Source organism: Danio rerio, chromosome 3 (genome assembly GCF_049306965.1).
Source record: "Danio rerio strain Tuebingen ecotype United States chromosome 3, GRCz12tu, whole genome shotgun sequence".
Taxonomy (NCBI): domain Eukaryota; kingdom Metazoa; phylum Chordata; class Actinopteri; order Cypriniformes; family Danionidae; genus Danio; species Danio rerio.
Genome location: NC_133178.1, coordinates 28641071 through 28661395, shown reverse-complemented (window position 1 = coordinate 28661395; position 20325 = coordinate 28641071). Strand labels below are relative to the sequence as shown.

The window sequence follows — 20325 nt, the reverse complement described above, 5'->3', positions numbered from 1 at the left end:
CTTTTGTTGTGCAGACTTTCTTTACCTATTGTAAGCTACAAAATAGAAATGAGGGAATACTCCGAGCAAATGACATAGTTTGTTAGACGATTAGATTTCACAGTTATTGATTTATTTGTCATTAATTATTTGTTTTATTTATAATGGTACAAATATGTGGTTTAGGGAAATATAATGTATGCATTCTACATAATATTGTATGCATTTTTTAATGTTAAGAACTGTTATTTTGAAAGTGCATTTTTATGGAGGACGAAGCTTGCAAAAATGATAAATAAATAAATAAATGTATAAATGAATAACTATGAATAACTTCCTGCATAAGGCAATGCAAGTTTATTTATATAGTAAATTTCATACACAATGGTAATTTAAAGTGCTTTACATAAAAAATAAATAAATAAATCGGATGTGATGTGCTCTGATTTTTTGGTTGTGGTCAGAATCCTGGCAGCAGCATTCTGGATGAGCTGCTATTGTCTGACTGTATTTTTGGGAAGGCCAGTGAGGAGTCCATTACAGTAATCCACCCTGCTGCTGATAAAAGCATGAACAAGTTTCTCTAAGTCCTCATTGGAAACAAAGCATCTAATCCCTGCAATGTTTTTGAGATGATAGAATACTGATTTAGTTACTCCTTTACATGATTCTTGACGTTTTTTTTTTGTTTTTTTTTTACCCTTAAAGCCAAGTATACGCATTTACCCTGAGAACCTCATATCTGTTCCCAAACGCGATGACTTCAGTTTTTTCTTTGATTAACTGAAGAAAGTTTTGGCACATCCAACTGTTCATTTCATCAATGCATTGGCAGAGTGCTGAAGTCATTAGGCAGTAAGGCTAAGTAGATCTGAGTGTCATCAGCATGTGGTAGGAGATTTGGTTTACAGTCCATGGTTCTTTCTCATTATTTAGCTCAGAGGGAGCATATAAAAGTTGAACATAAATAAAACAATACAGAAATAAATATGCAAATAAGTAAATAAATATTAAATTTACTTTTAAATAAATAATATTTTCCTTTCCTCAGCTTAACATGCTAATGAGAGGCTGCCTGCCAATCAAAAATCAAACACAAAATTTTTCTAATCATTAACAAATGATGGCATAAAGACCACCTTCTGTTGATTGACAGACACCCTCTCATTATCCCAAATACAGGACAACGTTCAACAATGAATAAAAGTTTAAAAGGGGGAGGAAAAAAAACTCAGTGTAGCATTTCCTTTTTTCCCCAACATTGGTGTAATTTATTTAATTATATATTTATTTATGCAGAAATTTTCGGATTTTTATAAATATTCAATTATGTATTTGCGTAATTATTTATACATATATATATATATATATATATATATATATATATATATATATATATATATATATATATATATAGTTTTTATTTATATATTTATTTCTGTATTTATTTATTGTTTTATCGTTTTTGCAGGTTTTGTCCTTATGGAAGACGAAACCTGCAAAACAATAAATAAATAAGTAAATAAATAGATATGCAAATTTAAAAAAAATTTAAAAAGTATTAAATATACAAATTCAATAATTAATATGCATATATATATATATATATATATATATATATATATATATATATATATATATATATATATATATATATATATATATATATATATACATACACACACACACACAGTTGAAGTCAGAATTATTAGACCCCTTGTTTATCTTTTCCCAATTTCTGTTTAACAGAGAAGATTTTTTCAACACATTTTTTTCAACATAATAGTTTTAATAACTAATTTCTAATAACTGATTTATTTTATCTTTGCCACGATGACAGTAATTAATATTTTATTAGATATTTTTCAAGACCTGCTTGCACTATTAATTATTTAAATATTTATTTATGCAATAATGTGAGAATTTTATTTACATTTATTTGCTTATTTGCATATTTATTCTATATTTTATTTATGAAAAAAATGTATGGATTTATTTACTCAATTCTTTATATATTTGCGTATTTATTTATTTATCTATCGTTTTTGCAGGTTTTGTCCTCCATACCTTTGGATATATGACAAAGTTTAAGTTTAGCCTTTGGTGTAATATGAAATAAACCCGACTGTATGTACAACTTTACAGTTATGTAATATGTGATTATGTAGTTCGACAGATTTAATTAAATAAGGAATGAAGGGGAAAGAAAAGGAGCGTTATTTCACCAAAATTCAGACCTCAGAAATTTTTTTTTACAAACTGGCCCGTGATTACGGTAATTTGGAAATGACGTAACGCACCTTATCTATCCAATTTCTCCGGTTAGTGGTGCCATGTTCACGAATGTAATAAAAATCTGTGCTGGGTCAGAACAGTCAAAGGGTGTGTTTGGCAGGCTGTCCAACCCACTGACACTCAGGGCGTTGCATTAAAACAAACATAGAATGTAAACATGGACAGAAAAGGCTCAACAAACTGTAGAGGCGTCGGTCGGTTTAACTGTGCGTTCAACTGACGCAATTACGCACTGACGTAAACATCCTGCCCACACAATCTTTGATGTATAGAACATACGGATAGCGAGGGCTCTTCTACTGAAACTGAAGTTCGGTTGTTCCATGTTGTTTCACGATCTTAGTTGTTTCGATTACGTTGCAATGTTTTCTGAGGACGTAAGTATTACACGGCGCTGCACCTGCTAAAGCAGCGGTAGCGCATTCATATCTGATAAAAACAAACTGCGCGTCAGTTTAAGTTGGTCGAAGTTATTTTTGGTGAAGGCAGCGAGGCTGTCGACTTCAACTGTCAGTCTCATGTCGACGGAGGATTTGTCCACTTCCGACAGCGAGGCTGCCTTCGCGGGAGCCGGGGAGCGCTGGGCGCCCGTGGGAGCCGTGGCCAACCCGGAGGATGAGCACTGGAAGACGGGCGCGCAGGCTGGCTCTGTGTCCTCTGGCGATGGAGAAATGGTCTCCCGGCTGCGGAAGATGGAGGACGAGCAGGAACAGCTGAATTCGTCGCTTCTCGCCTTAACATCTCACTTCGCTCAGGTGCAGTTTCGCCTGAAGCAGATCGTGCACGCGCAGAGCGATGAGAAGGAGAGGATGCTGCTGGAGCTCGAGGAGTTCGCCTTCAGAGGATGCCCGCATGTCGTCGGCTGCAGGGCGCAGGACGCTCATATGCTGGAAAACTCTGTGAGTTTCAATATGATTTCACCAACAAGGAAACTAAAAACACGCAAATTAAACCAGATACATAGTTAGTTGGTTATGTAGGCTAGTATCTCCCAAGCAGGTGGGTTAAGCACTTTACAGCTGTTCAGACAGAAAAAAGCAACTGACATGCCAGCCAAATGCCAGCTTAGACATGCTGGAGGATCAGCTGTTTTGTAAAAATCATCTTTTTTGTCAAATGTTTGGATATTAAAACCCTTTAACTGCCTGCTCTACCAAATGGCTGACCATATTTTGACTGTTTTAAATAATGTTTTACACACACAGCATTGTGGGTTTACAAAAAAAAATCAAGCAAACATAATCATGTTGCACTACTGTACTTGATTTTGGTTTTATTGTAACATATAAATAAATAAATAAATAAATAAGAAAAGAAAACATGTTAAATGAGAATCTGAAATATTTTATGGCTTACTTCAAAACATAAAGATGATTTAGTAATCAAAAAATGTTTTATTTTAAATAGATTGGTCTTACATTTTCATATTTTCTGAACATATCTACCATTTGGTTGAGGCTGATATGTCCAGATTATGAGGAAATTAAGTCAAGATCATGTGTAATCAAGAAAGAAAAATATAATAACGCAAGGTGTTTAAGGAGTTCCATAGACAAAATAACTTTTTCTTTAAAAGAATATTAAACGAATTAAAGCAGATGAAACTGTAATCCTCCTTACTGATGCATAATAAGATAGTCAATGACTACCAGCATTTATAGAGTCATAAAAAATAAGCAAAAAAATGATATAAAGAAAGACATCACATACATCATGATGCCGCAGGAAGATTGTTGTGCTATAATATATATTTGCTATAATTTAATAATATTGCTATAATATAAGTAAAATTATTTCAGTTAATGTTCAGACTTGGTCATTCACTTGATAAGACCCCAATATGTCATCAGGAGCCATGATAATTTAATTTGTTTAAATACTGTATATGTTTTTTTTTTTGGACTAAATAGTGTTGATAGCATTGCTATGCATTTAATGAAAAAAAAAAAAGGACGAGCTTTCAGCTAAGAAAAAGCATCTTCTTTACTGAAGTATAAAAGTCAGCTGTATCTTGGATGGCCTGAACATTTTTATCAAACGTTCCTTAATTTGTTAATTTTCTTTTTGGAATACATAATGACCCCTTTAATAATCTGGGATCATTTTAGAAATTATGGGATGTGTTGAAAAAATGCATTGAGTGTGTTAACTAGCGACATTAGGAGTTAAGAAATGCAATCCAATTTTTTTTCCTTGGTAGGCGGTTAAAGGGTAATGCCAGTTTAGCATTCAAGGATGCTACTTTTTCAGCCTTAAAAGTAATCTTCTACAAACCAGATCATTATTTTCGCTCTGAATAAAGTGATTTGAAGCTCATAAAACAGTCTTTATTAAATGCTGCTGTGCTGACCCACAAACATTGTTATCCCTCATGTGAGGGAGTCATATTTTGTTTTATTTTTTGTGTTCATATTTGAATGCATTATAGTGCTGTACGTGTATAGTTTGTATTTTTTTTATGGATCAGTTTATTTACTATTTTAAGTCTAATTTTGATTTATTAATATTTATTTAGTTTTACATTTCCCCCCAACTCATTTTCTAAAAACATTACCTAGAGCCATGTTAGGAAGCTTGTTTTCAAGAATACATTTTTAATAGGAACAATAAAGTGACATAATCATACTCCCCTTTTAATCATTGAACATTGAAAGAAAATTGTCTTAAAAGACAACAAGTGTACACAAATTACACAACACACCCTGAGTAACCCAAAATATAGTACACAGCAATATTAATTATCCCTGTATACTCATAATGTCTTTATGTTGTATCAATCATAGCTTAATTTTTAATAAAAGAAAGTGATTTCGGACATGTATAACAAATATTGTAATGACCTGCTTTAGAAACATTAAATAAATATTAGTAATATTAAAAAAGAGAAATAGCACCCTACAAGCTGCTTGGAAAGAGATGTGGGCATTTCGGGGAGAAAGTTATATAGATATAGTGACATATTGATGTGTGTTTTAGTGAATTATTTATGTAATATACATTGTAAGTTAAACAAGGAGAGTATACCATAGATGCACAGTATCTTCTGTTGTCGTTTTTTACAGTGGAAGGTGATGGAAAATAGATAATTCAGTGGAATAAAGAGCTCTTGCTGCAGATATTCTTGTTGTCTCATTAAATCATCACATTATTATTCAGGCACCTGAAAAAAGAACAACATGAAGCAAATCCCATCCCACACACATCTCTGTTGTTGAAAAAGCTTTGTTTTTTGTCATTCAAACACCTTATCAGCACACAATGATATCAAATACTGTACGAGGAAGACTGGATAGTCACGCTTTCCCTTCATTTCTTCCTGTAACTCCTCGTATGTTGAAGTATCTTGTTACTGCTATTAAAATGCCTTCCTTTCTCCTTTTTTCCTCTTCTGCACACACTTTGCTTGCAGGATGAATTGGTGAGTATAACATTGTCCTTGTGCAGCCTTTTCTGCTTGTGTTTACTTTATTCTTTGTGTGACACACTTGCCATGATTTACTTATTTTTTTATAATAATCAGTTACATTTTAGCTCCTCAGAGCCCATTAGGCATACTTTTTTAATGTACAAAAGATTATGGTTATGTTGAATTTCTAGCCATGTCTGTTCTGAACTGCATTGCAATACTAGTAATAGCAAAGCTAAACAAAGTGAAGCAATCTAATTAAATACTCATTATTAGTCTCTGGAGCACATGCAAATATGTTCAGATCGCAAACAAAATGTAAACACTGTGGTTGATTTTAGTTGGATTGACTTTGTGTTTGTGCTTCTGTCATTTGCAGAGTGAACGGGAGAAGAGGGAGCGCTTGGAAGCTCAAAGAAACAAGCAGAAGGAACTGATTTTCCAGCTGAAGAATCAACTCGACGACCTGGAACGCTTCGCCTACCAGGAGGGCAGCTATGACTCACTGCCTCAGTCTGTCGTCATGGAGAGACAGAGGGTACGTCTGATCATACTCTCACTCTGTTGACATCAGTGACAACTTTCATGTTTAGGTTTGTCTTGGGAATTACTCTTTAAAACTTTTGTCGGGGAATACTATTTAGCTGTTATTATTTATATATATATTAATATTTATATTAATTATTTATATATATATGCATATAATGTATTTATATTCATTCATTTATTTTCTTTTCGGCTTAGTCCCTTTATTAATCTGGGGTTGCCACAGCGGAATGAACCGCCAACTTATACAGCATATGTTTTTCACAGCGGATGCCCTTCCAGCTGCAACCCATCACTGGCAAAGATTGTTTATCGTTATTTACAATAATACAGCTTAGGTTCTAGATTGTGCAAATTTAGTTGTTGCATGTATGAATTAGTATATTATAAAGAATGATGAAGATCCTGCTTTTATTAATGCATCCTTTTTGCAGGTTTTTTACAATTAAAAAATTAATAACAATTAATAAAAACTTTAAAAGTGAATCCTTGCAAATAATGCGATATGAATCTACTATGTATGGGACATCCTCTTAGAATAAGCAGAAAAAATAGGCCTAAAACTCGAGAAAACAAACTCTTGTTAGGTCACGATAATGAGAAAAAACTTATATTTTGAGGTCACTAGAAAAAAACGAATAACGGGAAAACAACTTTTGATATGCCAGGATCACGAAAAAATTAATTCATGGTCATGTGTTAACAAGAAAGAAAAATAAAGAAAAAAAAACTTTTTTTAAAATCAAATTACAGAATATCATGAAACGGTGGTCCTTCTTACTGATTCATAATAAAATCCAAGTCAATGACTACCAGCATTTTTAGAGTTATAAATAAGCTAAAAAATGATATAAAGAAAGTTTGCACCGGCACATACATCAGGATACGACAAAAAGATTGTGCTCCAGACTGTTGTGAATTTGCTCAGGACCACTGCCAATGCTTTGGATTGAATATAATAATCTTGTAAATAATATTTATTTAATGTTTAGAACAGTCATTTACTTTATAAGACTCCAATATGTCATCAGGAGCCATGGTTGATTAATTTGTTCAATTGCCTTGTATGTTTTCAAAGTGTTGATAGTCATTGCCATGCATTTTATGAAACAAAAAGAACAAGTTTGGTTTCAGCCAAGAAAAAAAAACATGTTCTTTACTGAAGTATAAATGTCAGCTGTATCTTGGGTGACCTGAACAATTTTTTACCAAACAAATCTTTTTAAACGAAATCTTTCTAATACTGTAGGTAATCATCGATGAGCTGATTAAGAAGCTTGATGTGAATCTGAATGAAGACATTGGCAATCTCACACCAGAGGAGCTCCGGCAGAGAGTGGACGCCGCTATAGCTCAGATCGTCAACCCGGCTCGAGTCAAAGAGCAGCTGGTTGAGCAGCTCAAAACCCAGATCAGAGACCTGGAGATGTTCATTAACTTCATACAGGGTAAGAACATTTAATGATAGGTCACTTTATACCATACAAATGATTTATTTTTTAAGTTAATGTAGCGTAATTCACCAGTTATTAAAGAATTTCAGTTTCTGAACTCTTTTAAAGATTCATTAGTTGGATTAATTTAGTTCAGGGTTTGTTTCAGTTTAGATTATTGACCTTGTCAGTGTGGCAGAATTATCCAGTTATGAAAAGAAATGTTTCTTTATAAAGCAGCTCAACAGAAGACAGTCATGTCATTATCCTGATCAATTTCAATAATATCTCTTAAGTTTAAAATAAGGGGCGATGGTGAGGAGTTTTTTAGCTATTTAACAACTTCAAGACAAAAGTTGTTACTTTGCAGTGTATTTGTTTTACAGCACATGATTTGTCTTTGACTTAGTCTGAATGTTTGGACTTTGAAGCTTTAGTGTCACATGATCCGTCATAAATTATTCTTATAATTTCTTATTATTACAAATATTTACAAAATGGTTTATATTTTGTAGAAACTGTGGTACTTTGTCAAGATCCTTCATTGAATAGTTTTTAAGCTACGGGTTTAATGAAAAAGTATTATGTATTTACAAAAAAATCTTACCTATTTTGAGTTTAATTTCCCTAAAGGTCCAAACACACCTAGACGCTTTTCTTTTGCGTTTATCGTCAGCGTTTTACGAGACATTTTTCTGCATTTAAACCCAAGCGATTTTCTCTGGCGTCGAGCTGAAGAGTATGCAAAATCACTCCTTGACATTAGATGGTGCTACACAACTCTAAGCTTTTGACGCCGCTTGTAGCACAGAAGCAGATGAGAGAAAGCTGACATGCTTGTTGTTAAAGTTACTGGTGACTCAAGCCAAGCATGATGGTTCGGGCAGCAGCTCCAGCTCTAGCGATAAAGAAATGATTATTGTTCACCAGAGCAATAAGCTGCTCCACGTTTATATCACCTCTGGGCATCTTCTTCAATGTGCGCTTGCATTGACAGTTTTGCGCTTGAGCGCCTCCAAGTGCTATTTTCTGTAACTTCAGCAACTCCGTGCATGTGAACAAAAGTAACAATCTGATTGGTGGAGAAGGTTTTGACACATCTCTGACACTTTGCCAGCACATTTGCACCAGGCACTTTCTTACAATCACTCATATCTGTAGAAAAAAACATTGTGCATTTCTGAAGTGTGCTTCACACAGGTGAGTGGGCTTGACAAACCACCTGTAGAAACAAACTTTTAACTATTTGCACCAGACATGACATTTTGTTTTACTGTGTGTCCACAAATGCTGCGAAAAGACTGTAAAGCTTACCTTAACTATTTAGAGTAATAAATAACTACATTCAGATTCACCTCACTGAAGTTTACCTTCTCAGATGAAGTGGGGAACCCTCTGTTAAATGATGGTACGAAGAGCCAGCCGACCCATGCAGCCGGACCAAACACTGGAGCCACTGGAGGAGTGAAGCGAGGTGATTTCACTTTATAATACCATTTTTTTTTCATGCTAAAAAGTTAAGATACTAACTGTAAATTTAAATCTTTTATTCCATCTACAGTGGATCCTGAACAGGCCCAGCGGATGCGGGAAACAGGGCTCCAGCTGATTCAGAAAGCCTTAGCGGTGCTGCAGATCTTTGCTCTGAGCCAGTTTGGATGTGCTGCAGGTCATGTGCCCCAAAACATGTGGTCTCAGGGTGCCGAGGCTCAAGATTACGGCCCTCTCCTGCAGAAACTAGAAGGAGCGGTGGAGCGAGTCCGTCTGCAAGCCTCCCGCCATCAGCCCTCATCTCTAGATGAACACGTGGTCAGTTATTCTGCCTCCCTATCGCCTGAAGGACCTCGGGACGAACTCACTGCGTCAGTGCGTAAAGAACTGGCCATTGCACTCCGGGACCTGCTGGCCCATGGACTGTACGCTCCTTCTCAGGGCATGAGCCTGGTCCTGGCTCCCATTTCCTGCCTGCTCCCCTTCAGCTCCTCCCCTCAGACCCTGCATCCCTGGGAGCTTTTCGTCAAGTACTATCATTCCAAAAACGGCCAGGCGTTTGTTGAATCGCCCGCTCGGCAGCTCTCACAATCCTTCAGTTTGCCTGTAGGTGGCGGTCCTGTGACAGTCACACCCAAACAGTCTCTGTTATGGGCCATCCACACGGTCCTCAAAGAACACAGACGATTCAAGCGAAGCACAGACTCTGAGTTTAAGGCGTTAGTTTGCATGGCGCTCAATGAGCAGCGGCTTGTGTCCTGGCTCAACCTGCTATGTAAATCTGGGACGCTCATACACTCGCACTATCAGCCCTGGAGCTATATGGCTCAGACGGGCTTTGAAGGGGCTCTGCGCATCCTGGGCCGCATCAGCCATCTCAAATTCAGCCTTCCTGTAGACTTGGCGGTTAGGCAGCTAAAGAACATCAAAGATGCTTTTTAAGCATTGAGGAAAGAAAAGGGGTAAAGGGAACCTCCATAACATCTCAATATAAAAAAACAACAACAAATATATTCTGCAGAGCTGTGTCAAAAACTATTAAAGAAATTGATTCAGCATAGATTTTATAGAGATTTTCAAAATGAATCAGTGATTCAGTAAGTGATTTAGAGGTTAGTTTATAACAGCAGATGGCGCTGTTTGTTTCACATACATACTGTTTACTTGCATCCAAAACCTAAAATAATCATTAAGGTTTAAGCGAATTACAAAAGTGCTCATTGTGAGCTGTGTTTACATTAATCTCATGACATAAAAGCCAACTTACATGAAGGTTAAAACTAGCCTAAAGCACCGTCTGCTGTTAAATACTACACTCAGAAATCCATTCAAGTGAGCTAATTATGCAATATTAATTTCTCAAACTATTTTTCGTCACAGCTTTAATATTTTCCAACTCTATTGATCTCATTTCAGAAATTCAAATCGATTAAAAATGTACTTCCTGATCAAGTGATAGTTCACCCCCCTCCCCAAAAAATATTTATTTACTCTCAGGCCACTCAAGAAGTAAATGACTTTGTCTTCTTCATTAGAACAGGAAAAAATAAATATTTCGCTGGAAATACTTTGGTGATTTATAAAATGAAAGTCAATGGGATTTGAGGCAAAATAAATACATTTGGCCCATCAGTCTGAGCAAGAAAATCACCATTTTAACATTATTACCTGTGACCCACAACCTCAACAAACAATTATAAATGTGTTCTTGACAATCTGGAGTGTTTTGTGGCATCATGATGTAAGAGGATGTGGTAATAATGCTGTAAATATTAATCAGTTTCTTGCAAATACATATAGTTTTGCTTCATAACACCTCAAGGCATCGTCAGAAGCCACAGGTAATAATTTAGTCATAAAAACTGTAGCTGACTACTTGCATAAACAGGGACCACAGTTTCAGCTTAAAAAATCTTAAATTGTTCTGCTAAAGAAACAAAGTCAGCTGCACCTTTGATGACCTGAGGCTGAATATTAATTTTTGTATGAACTATCCTGAAAAATTACACAACTCATGCACTATTCTCGAGGCTCCGTGTTGCTGTTGAATTGAACGCCTGCAATCCTGATGAAGGCAGGTTTTAATATGCTGCATTAATATTAATATAACTCAAAGGAAATGTGCTCAGTTTATTGACCCTGAGCATCTGACTGCCTCCATGAACCCTTTCCGAGGGCATTTGTTATGTCAAGCTTTTACCAAAACCCACCACATCACTCTTTGAATACAAGTTTGAACGATTACTTGAACCATTGCGTATGTTTGAGATGCACTACGGTATCTATAAAACACTATTATATATATATTTAAAATAGTAATATAAGTATGTTTTAGTTGTTATCTTTTTGTGGGCAAGTGCTTACACTAAATTATTTGTTAACGACAAATCAAAACGTTCATTTACAATCAAGATTGATTTGCTTTTGCTTCATTTAAGGTCGTTATATTTCACACACTGGTCTGTGTTTTCATATCACTCTATGAGGAGACCATCGTACAGGTCAATTAACACACTCAGGTCATTCTGAACAAACAAAAGACATGCTCATTGGTGTTTGTATTCTTCTCTCTGGATTCTTCTCTCTGTAACTTTTTGTTTCCACAGACTGGCCAGTTTCAGCCAAAAAAAAAAGATTGTAAGATAAATAAAATATGCTCGTCCGCTGCTATACAGGAGAAAATGCACAGCTTGTGAACTGAATTACAAGCGGGTTGTCGAACATATTTGCTGAATATGAAACTGATATGCTGCGTATCGATGCCGACTGAATTATTTATGTCCTGTTATGCTAACGCCGGCGTTCTGAAGCTCTGCTTCAATATCTACTATTTCCACGTCTTGTCAATACTTGTTTACTGCTTTGAAACCTTGAATGTACAATCTTCCAAACTGTATCCTGCTACTTTACCAGCTCTGATTCAAACCATCCTGAACACTGTAAGAATTCAGTAAGAAGGGGTTGCTTTTTAGCATATCCAGGAAACAGGTTCAGTATTGATTTTTGTATTTCTCTGCACCCGTTTGGATGCATGGTTATCATACAATTATTAGCCCTCAACAATTAGCCTTTTTTTTTCATGTATTTGTTTGCGATTTGCCATAATATGTATTCAAGGCACTGTTGTATTTCTAGCTCTTCAAACATACAGTTATGGTTGCTGATATTTGACCATTGTCAGTTACATTCCTCTTTTTAAAACTCTTCCATCATTGTTGGATGTAATGAAGGAGGTTTTCTTCAGTGATTAAATGTTCTGGATGCTCTTTCAGTAGGTCATATTCTCTCCATACTTTTACTGTCGTCGTCATCTCTTGTTTCCTTAAATATTAATCAGTAAACTTATGGTTTACGAAATATATTTAATCAATAGCATTAGATTTAGTTATAGTTTTAATTCATGTCACACACGCAGGTCTAAAAAAGTTGACAATTTCAGTTATTAGATAGAAAATATCTTAATATAAGCACTTTATATTCACTAAACTACAGATAACTAAAACTTCAAACTAGTTTTAAAGACAAGATAGATAGATAGATAGATAGATAGATAGATAGATAGATAGATAGATAGATAGATAGATAGATAGATAGATAGATAGATAGATAGATAGATAGATAGATAGATAGATAGATAGATAGATAGATAGATAGATAGATAGATAGATAGATAGATAGATAGATAGATAAGAAAAAGATATAGAGAAAGAAAGAAAGAATTTTCAAAATTGACCTGCAAACCAAGTTTGTTTCAGAATGGTAAGAATGGGTTAATGATGAAGTGCCCCTTCAAGAAAAGTCATGATGTAATTATACATGAACATGTTTTTTCAAACTTGACGTGCAACCTAATCATAAACTAACTTTAACTACAACATGAGTCACAAAAGTTCATGGGTAAATAACGACTTTCTTAATTACTCGTTAGTACATAAACAGCTGTTAATGTATAATTGCGTCATGAGTTTACTTGGAGCGGAACATCATCATTAACTCATAAAAAAAAATCATCATTAACTCATCCGTAACCACTCATCAGCTCCTGTTTTTAAACTGTTGATGTTTACAGAACAGTTTTCTATTGTTATTCAGTGTAAACGACTAGACGGGCGTGCATAAGGAGTTCATGAGTAGTTATGAGAATGGGTTAATGGTGATTTGCTCCTCTAAGTAGTCGTGATATAATTATACATGAACATGTTTTTTAAAAAATTGACATGCAAATCAAACGTTCCAGACATTTTTATATCAATATTACCACAATTGTTTAAAACTGAGAATGAATTTAAACACGCTATTTATTTATTTATTAAGCTTATTTATTTTTAAATGCTAAATAATTAAAACAAAATGAGATTACAAGAAATATAAAACTGCATTTGGTGTATTTTTATGGTACACTTTATTTTTCATTATGAATAAACCACTGACATTTTGATACAAATCTGTGGTATTTCCAGGAATATTAGATAATAGTAGAACATAATTACAATACTGCAGTTGCTATAATGATCTTACTAATGTTAATTCAAAAATAATCATATATTTGTCATATGTATTATCTTTCCTAAATCAATAGACTATTTAAATAGTTACATTTCATACACGTGAACTACGAAAAAGTATTTCACATCTTTTAAAACTCAGTCTTATGTGTTAGTTTCAAACGCTGCAGTAGAGGGTGGTATTTATACGGCTTTACCACGAACACTTCGCGCATTTTGACGGAAATACGTCACTCGCCGAGTGTGTCAAGGGTCACGCTCGCTCTTTCTACTTCCTTTCCTGTTGTCGTCGGCCATAGAGCACCATCAGTAAGTTTTACACATGAGAAATTAATCCAGGAACATCGATAAATAAAAGAGGCCTGCGGGTTTTCTTTCATGTCACTCACGCAGCGCATATTCCCGTCGACAATTAAACGTGTTTATTGATTAAATCTCACACTGACAGCGGCAGATAACGGGTTTATAGCTGCCCCGTCTTGCTTTCTATATGATAGCCGTGCTACCGGTTCACGATAGACAAGCAGCTGAGGCAACATATGTTTGCGCAATATAATCAAATGTTTGTGTTATTTAGACCAAATAAAGTATGTTTTGCTGAATGGTTTACGTGTTTAATCCAACTTAAGCGGTCAAATGCAAGCAGAAACTGGTTAGCATAAACGGCTACGCGCAAGTTAGATGTGGCTAATGTTGTAAATGTGCTGCAATTAGAACAACTTGCTTTTAAAGTTTTAATTTAAACGTGGTTCAAAGTAGTTGTCATGTTTTGGGCATTACTAGACTTGTTGATGCCAACTGCTTGTGTTCTGCTAACGTTAGTTTGTGCCTTACATCAAGGATTGTTTTTGAAACTGTGACATGTATCTTGTTTTTCAGAGATGGGCAAGTTTATGAAACCTGGCAAGGTGGTGATGGTCCTGGCTGGACGTTACGCCGGACGCAAGGCTGTGATTGTTAAGGTATCGTTACTTTCATTATTATCTCATCCAGTCTCAAGGATGTGTTTTTTTAACTTTATATTATGGTAAATGTGAGGGTCAGTACTTTGCAGAGTAGTAGTTGAAAACAGAAGAATAGAATTGCTCTGATTAAAGGTTACTTTGGTTGAGATTCTGATGGACGTTTTCAAGCCCTTTCCTGAGAGCTCTTGGAACAGTAAAGTGTACATTTGGATGTGCAAGTAAACTGTTTGTCATGTAATAGTAATTTACAAATGTATCAGATTCAGGTAGGTCATGTGTTGACAACTAGGCAGTTGTAGTTTGTCCTAATTTCAATTATGATATTTCTATTTATACTACATAGAAAGTACTTTTTCCAATGACATTGGAGTTCAAGTTCAAATACAGTACCTTTTCGGTGCCCAAATTCAAATTGTCAGCCTTCAAGAAAAGATTGCCGAGGGAGACCTGCACAATATATAATTTCAGCATCGATATTGTAGTGTTCATATGCAGTAATCTTTCGTCACTGTATGGTCTGACTCGATATCAGTATTAAATCTGAACAGCACAACAGTTCAAAACGTCATTGGGGTCGTTACAAAGTTTATAATTTTGTGGCCTGTGAAAGCAAGTTTTTTTAAATGAGTTTCAAGTTTTTGCGCACAAGGATTGTTAACAATTGTAACTTTGACAAAGTTTCATTGTATTTATACAAAGGCTATTTAAGGTTTTACCTTTGATTTTTACAGTTTCTGTACCTGAATATTGTCCTACTCCCTATAAAACCAAAGCACTGTTATTTATCTTTGGTTTTATGTATTTATGTATGCTTGTAATTTGTTTTTGTTTAATTTATTGTTATTGAATGCCAATGCACTGCCCAGCAAGATCGCATCAATCCAAAAACTCTGGTCTTTTTTCTGGATACAGACATGAAATTCTAGTCTTTAAATTTGTATTTTTATTTCAATGTATATTGCAGAAAAACAAAATTGCTATAAACTCATTTTTCACAAGTTGTGCACTTCTATTGGAAACATCAAACTCTAGAAAAGACACGATATGTGAATGGCCCCTAAAAGGCCGCTGTCATTTGCAATCTCCAGCAGTTGATCTTCGTTCACAGACATGGTGGATTCACCCGATTTGTTGACAAATGGGTTGTGGATCTATTCCTTGGCAGTTTGTGGGTCCTTCACTGTGCCTTTTCCCCTTAGCAAAGAAACTTTGCTAAGACGTCTGTTTCTTACTAATTTTGCTGCATGTAGGTTCAATTTGAGTGCTCGAGTGACCAAGATGCAAGCGAGAGAATACAGTCATTTTTCAAAATAAGTGATAGTTCAGACTTTCATAATAAATAAAGTGGAAGTAATTGATTTCTTGTGCGGCCTGGTACGAATTGATCCATGAACCAGTTCTGGTCCATGGCCTGGTGGTTAAGGACCATTGCTCTAAGGGATACATTTGCAGTATTAAGTGCAAACATTGACCTTTTTTTTCTGATCTTTTTCTCTTTTCAGAACATTGATGATGGCACCGCAGACCGTCCTTACAGCCATGCTCTGGTTGCAGGCATTGACCGTTATCCTCGTAAAGTCACAGCAACCATGGGCAAGAAGAAGATTGCCAAGAGGTCCAAGATCAAGGCCTTCGTGAAGGTGTTCAACTACAACCACCTCATGCCAACCAGGTTTGTAAACTCAGACCTTGGAGGAGGGTCATCTTACATAATGAATTAGGGTGGGAGACGTGATAGTTTCATTGATTCATCATGATTCTAAATCAATTCAGAAACATTAAGAATTTCTGTATTCAAATTAGATTGTGACAGTGTGGGGCAGTTAGTTACAAAACAAAATATAAGTGGACTACTACGTGTATGTAATATGCTGTTTAATTTGGACAAAGATAAAGAACCTTGATGTGACTACAAAGTAGGGCTGCACAATATATCGTGTCAGCATAGATATTGCAATATGTGCATTTGGAATAGTCACATCGCATAATCTTCCATGTGAAGTTGGGTCTATTTTTGTTGATAAGCAATGAAGAATGCACAGTGTTATTATTAGTATTGTTTGATTCAATAATAGAGGCACTACAAAATAGCGGTATGATGCATGTTTTGGTGCTTCTCTTAGTGGTCTAGATCGAACATGTATGGTGTTGCAATTCTAAGAAATATGTGCTGTTAATAAAAGAAATGCATCTTATAACTTTTTGATGCGTTTTTCCCACTTCATTCACAGATGTCATAATATATTGTGGATGGTTTTTCTGTGATATTTAGCTGAAATTGTAAATTGTATTCTGTAAATTGTATCCTGGGGAGCAAAAATATATCAGTTACTAAACTTGAATGCCTGGCTAATTTCATTTATCTTTGCAACATTTAGATTATTCTTGCAATTTCTTTAATTCGCTCCTCTACAAGCTTATTCCAATCAAAGTTAATGACTTTATTCCAAATACAGCTATTCAAGTCATCTGCTAAAATGTTATTAATTGCAGCAAAAAAAAAATAAAAAATTGCAATGTCAGATTTTTCCAATATCATGCAGCCCTACTGCAAAGTGAAAGATCAAGTTGAATGTGAACAGGCTGGCATTATTGTGATTCATGGACACTGATCACAATAGAATCAAATGTCACTATTGCTGCAAGATAAGTGGAAGCCACATCCTGGATTAAATACGGTTACAATAAGATTTCCAAATATCTTTGTTGCGTATAGACATAATTTCACTTTTTAAGACATTTCTGTCTTAAAAGGTTAAAAAAAAAAACTTCAAATAAAAGTCAATGCTTTTTTTATAAGAATTGTTTTGTTTATAATCTGAGCTTCTGGAAGAACCATTTGTTCTTGTCTGCCTTGTATCTGTAAAAAAAGCATATCGTCTTCACATGTTAAGAACACAAGCTCGTCATAGCGAGAGCTTCAAAGTGAATAGGATTTCTAGTGTGAACTCGCACAATTAGATCAGAACGTGAAGTCCTTCATGAGTCCTATCCCTAATGATGTGCGGTAAAGAGTTACACTGTGATGACGGGTGCAGATGAACACCAGATTACAGCGCAGCACTTTTCTGATATTCTGCATCTATTATACTACTATTTACTATTATACTATTATTCTATGTTCAGCTGGCTCTGTTAGATGCCAACAGACACCAGCACTGGCAACACACTGATCCGATAAAAGCAGATGAAGTTACTGTCTGTCTCTTTGTCATTGCAGTGTGAATTAGGCTTATAAAACAAAGTTACCCTGAAAACAAACCTCTTATGCTCACTAAGGGCTGGTTTTATGTGATCAGAAATATGGCAAAGATGTAATGTTAAATATTTTGAATAGTTTCAGCATCACTCCTCAAGTGTTAAGTGTCTCAGTCCTTTAGAAAACATGGGATTGTCATTTGAAATTTACATTTTTGTTGATTTAGTAGATGCTTTTTCGTCCATTGCTGCTGTCCATAGAATGGTTGAGGGTTAATTTCAAAGTTTATAACTGTTTTGCTGCTTAACATTTTTATAGGATGTGTTCAAAAGGTCAGTAATTTCAGTGTTGCAATATTTAAACAGTTTGATTTTTCACTGAACAAAAGCAGTTCTTTTGACACTGCAACTAGTCCCAAGCTTTGGATAGAAATGTATGTAGATGCAGTTATCAAGTTTTCAAAGTGTGGTTTTAGTTAGTTGTCAAGTTTAGATTCCAGTGCACCTTCCTGTTTTGTTGAATATGGTGATTTCTGGATAGATGATCTTATGTGATTTGATGAATCACATCAGATGCAAGTAACACTACTAGATGCTTAGTAGGTTTACCTAGCTTGTTTTAAATCTAGGTTTTCATGTAATTGAAAATGCAGAAACTTTAGAAAACGGGTTTAAATTTATTTTATTTGTTTTTTAATATGCCATTGATCATTATGTAAAGATGTTTGTAAAAACTTTGTACATTCCACACTATAGGCATGCTAATACTTGATAATCAAAACTAGGTATGCAGTTTTAGTTGTTAAATTGAACACATCTTACAAAAACATTATTTAATGAATGTTACAAAGAAATTTTGGTTTTCAGTTCATCCAGATTTTTTTTTTTGGGATTGGCCCATAATATTTATTTTGGTGCATCCCTAAACAAAACCTTTCTTATATTTTTACAATTCTTTTGAATTCAAACTTCCTTCTTGTTGCAAAAACTGTTGTATATGTAATGATTGGGGATGCTCTGTTTTGTATCAACTTTTTTTCTGTCTAATGAATCCATGCAGTGTTTAATTCTGTCCACTTGCTTGTCTTTCCTCAGATACTCTGTTGACATTCCTCTCGACAAAACTGTTGTCAACAAGGATGTTTTCAGGGATCCTGCTCTGAAACGCAAAGCCAGGCGAGAGGCCAAGGTTAAGTTTGAGGAGAGGTACGTGTTTGTCAAGAGATCAATTATCAATTTAACTGCAAAAAAATATGATGACTTGTGTTGAATGTGTCATTAAATTATGTAATTCAAGTTATACTTGCATGTAAACGGCTATAGACATTCTCATTCAGACATCATATTACTTGATTTTTAAACCAAAAAATGTTGTGGCAGAAGTTTGCTCAATACTGTGGGTTTAACCTGCTGCATGTTCAGAGACTGACTTCAGTAACAAGTCTGATCTTGGGCACTGGACATCCTGTTCACTTTGCAGCTCTCGCTATGACGCCCTTGTTTTCTTCCGATATGTAATGACGCCATGTTTCTTTTGCAGGTACAAGACGGGCAAGAACAAATGGTTCTTCCAGAAGCTCCGATTCTAAGCTTTCATTGGTTTCACAAATAAATCTGTAAAAATCCCACAAAGTGGTCCTGGTCATATTTCTGTGGAAAATTATAAACTTATTTTTTGATATTACTTGAGTCATGATAATCATTTCGGGTAGTGATCGCATGCTTTAAATTTAGATGTCACGATTTGTACTGGTAAATGTTTCTAAGGGTGCTGCTGAGATGAAAGTGTACAAGAGTTCTTTAGAAATCCAAACACAGATAAACCAAACAAAATTCAGAAATTATTTTGCCGTAATAATGGAATGAAACAAAGATTTAAATGCATTTCAGTAGTTCAGTACTTAATGTAATTTAATTTTTAGTTTGTTTTATTCAGGGATCATTTTGTTGGCTTTATTTTCCTGAAAGCAGTTGGAGTTTAAAGCAGCAACCGCACCTTTAAAGATATATTTTCTGAGAAAAATGGTGATGTTCAACATTTTGTTGTACATACAGACACAGGGCAACAGAAAAGGCATCAGTAATGTATTTACATCCACATCGCTTTGAAAAAATGAGTGACTTTACCAATATAAATGAAAGCAGTGTGTTGTGATTGCTCCCTGTGTGTAAAAAAACAAAACAAAAACCCAAGCGTGTAGTTTTTATTAGCCCATTACATGTGAGCGGGAGAGAGTTGATCTCTCAGGCCTAGAAGTGCAACCTTTTAATAAACCATTTAAGGTTGAAAACAAACCTTTGTGCATTTCTTCATGTCTTACTGGGTTACAAGTAGGGCCAGATAAAATATGTGGACATTTTTAGCTATATCTGCAGAATTTTGTAGAAAAAAAAAATGTATGTGATTTATGCAGTAGAGCTGTGAACCTACACTGGTCTCACAGTTCAGTTATAATTATCTTGCCATTGATTCGGTTCAATTCGATATCTCGGTGCATCACGGTTTG

General features: G+C 35.0%; 2 protein-coding genes across 3 annotated transcripts; both read left to right on the top strand.

Annotated features, from left to right (window-relative positions):
• Positions 1–2705: 2705 nt before the first annotated feature.
• On the top strand, positions 2706–12421 carry rundc1 (RUN domain containing 1). Of its 2 annotated transcripts, none has more exons than XM_003198112.7 (5): positions 2706–3173; positions 6060–6218; positions 7476–7674; positions 9038–9133; positions 9221–12421. In XM_003198112.7, exons 1-5 carry the CDS (start codon positions 2793–2795, stop codon positions 10090–10092), a joined length of 1707 nt encoding a protein of 568 aa, XP_003198160.1. In that variant the 5' UTR covers positions 2706–2792; the 3' UTR covers positions 10093–12421. The 2 variants fall into 2 exon arrangements, with proteins under 2 accessions (XP_003198160.1, XP_073800644.1); XM_073944543.1 differs by lacking the exon at positions 2706–3173 and adding an exon at positions 4204–5692.
• Positions 12422–13933: 1512 nt separating this feature from the next.
• rpl27 (ribosomal protein L27) lies at positions 13934–19446 on the top strand. Its single transcript, NM_199724.1, is given in 5 exon segments — positions 13934–13964; positions 14535–14617; positions 16123–16292; positions 18914–19024; positions 19359–19446. Coding segments are annotated over 4 exon segments (411 nt in total). The 5' UTR covers positions 13934–13964; positions 14535–14536; the 3' UTR covers positions 19408–19446.
• The last annotated feature ends 879 nt before the right edge of the window (positions 19447–20325 follow it).

What these genes read in the sequence shown, in the direction of transcription:
- rundc1 (XM_003198112.7), top strand. Translation starts at nt 2,793, where the DNA reads ATGTCGACGGAGGATTTGTCCACTTCCGACAGCGAGGCTGCCTTCGCG. An exon ending in CTCATATGCTGGAAAACTCT is followed by an intron (nt 3,174 to 6,059) that starts GTGAGTTTCAAT and finishes TGTCATTTGCAG; the next exon opens with AGTGAACGGGAGAAGAGGGA. An exon ending in CACTGGAGGAGTGAAGCGAG is followed by an intron (nt 9,134 to 9,220) that starts GTGATTTCACTT and finishes TTCCATCTACAG; the next exon opens with TGGATCCTGAACAGGCCCAG.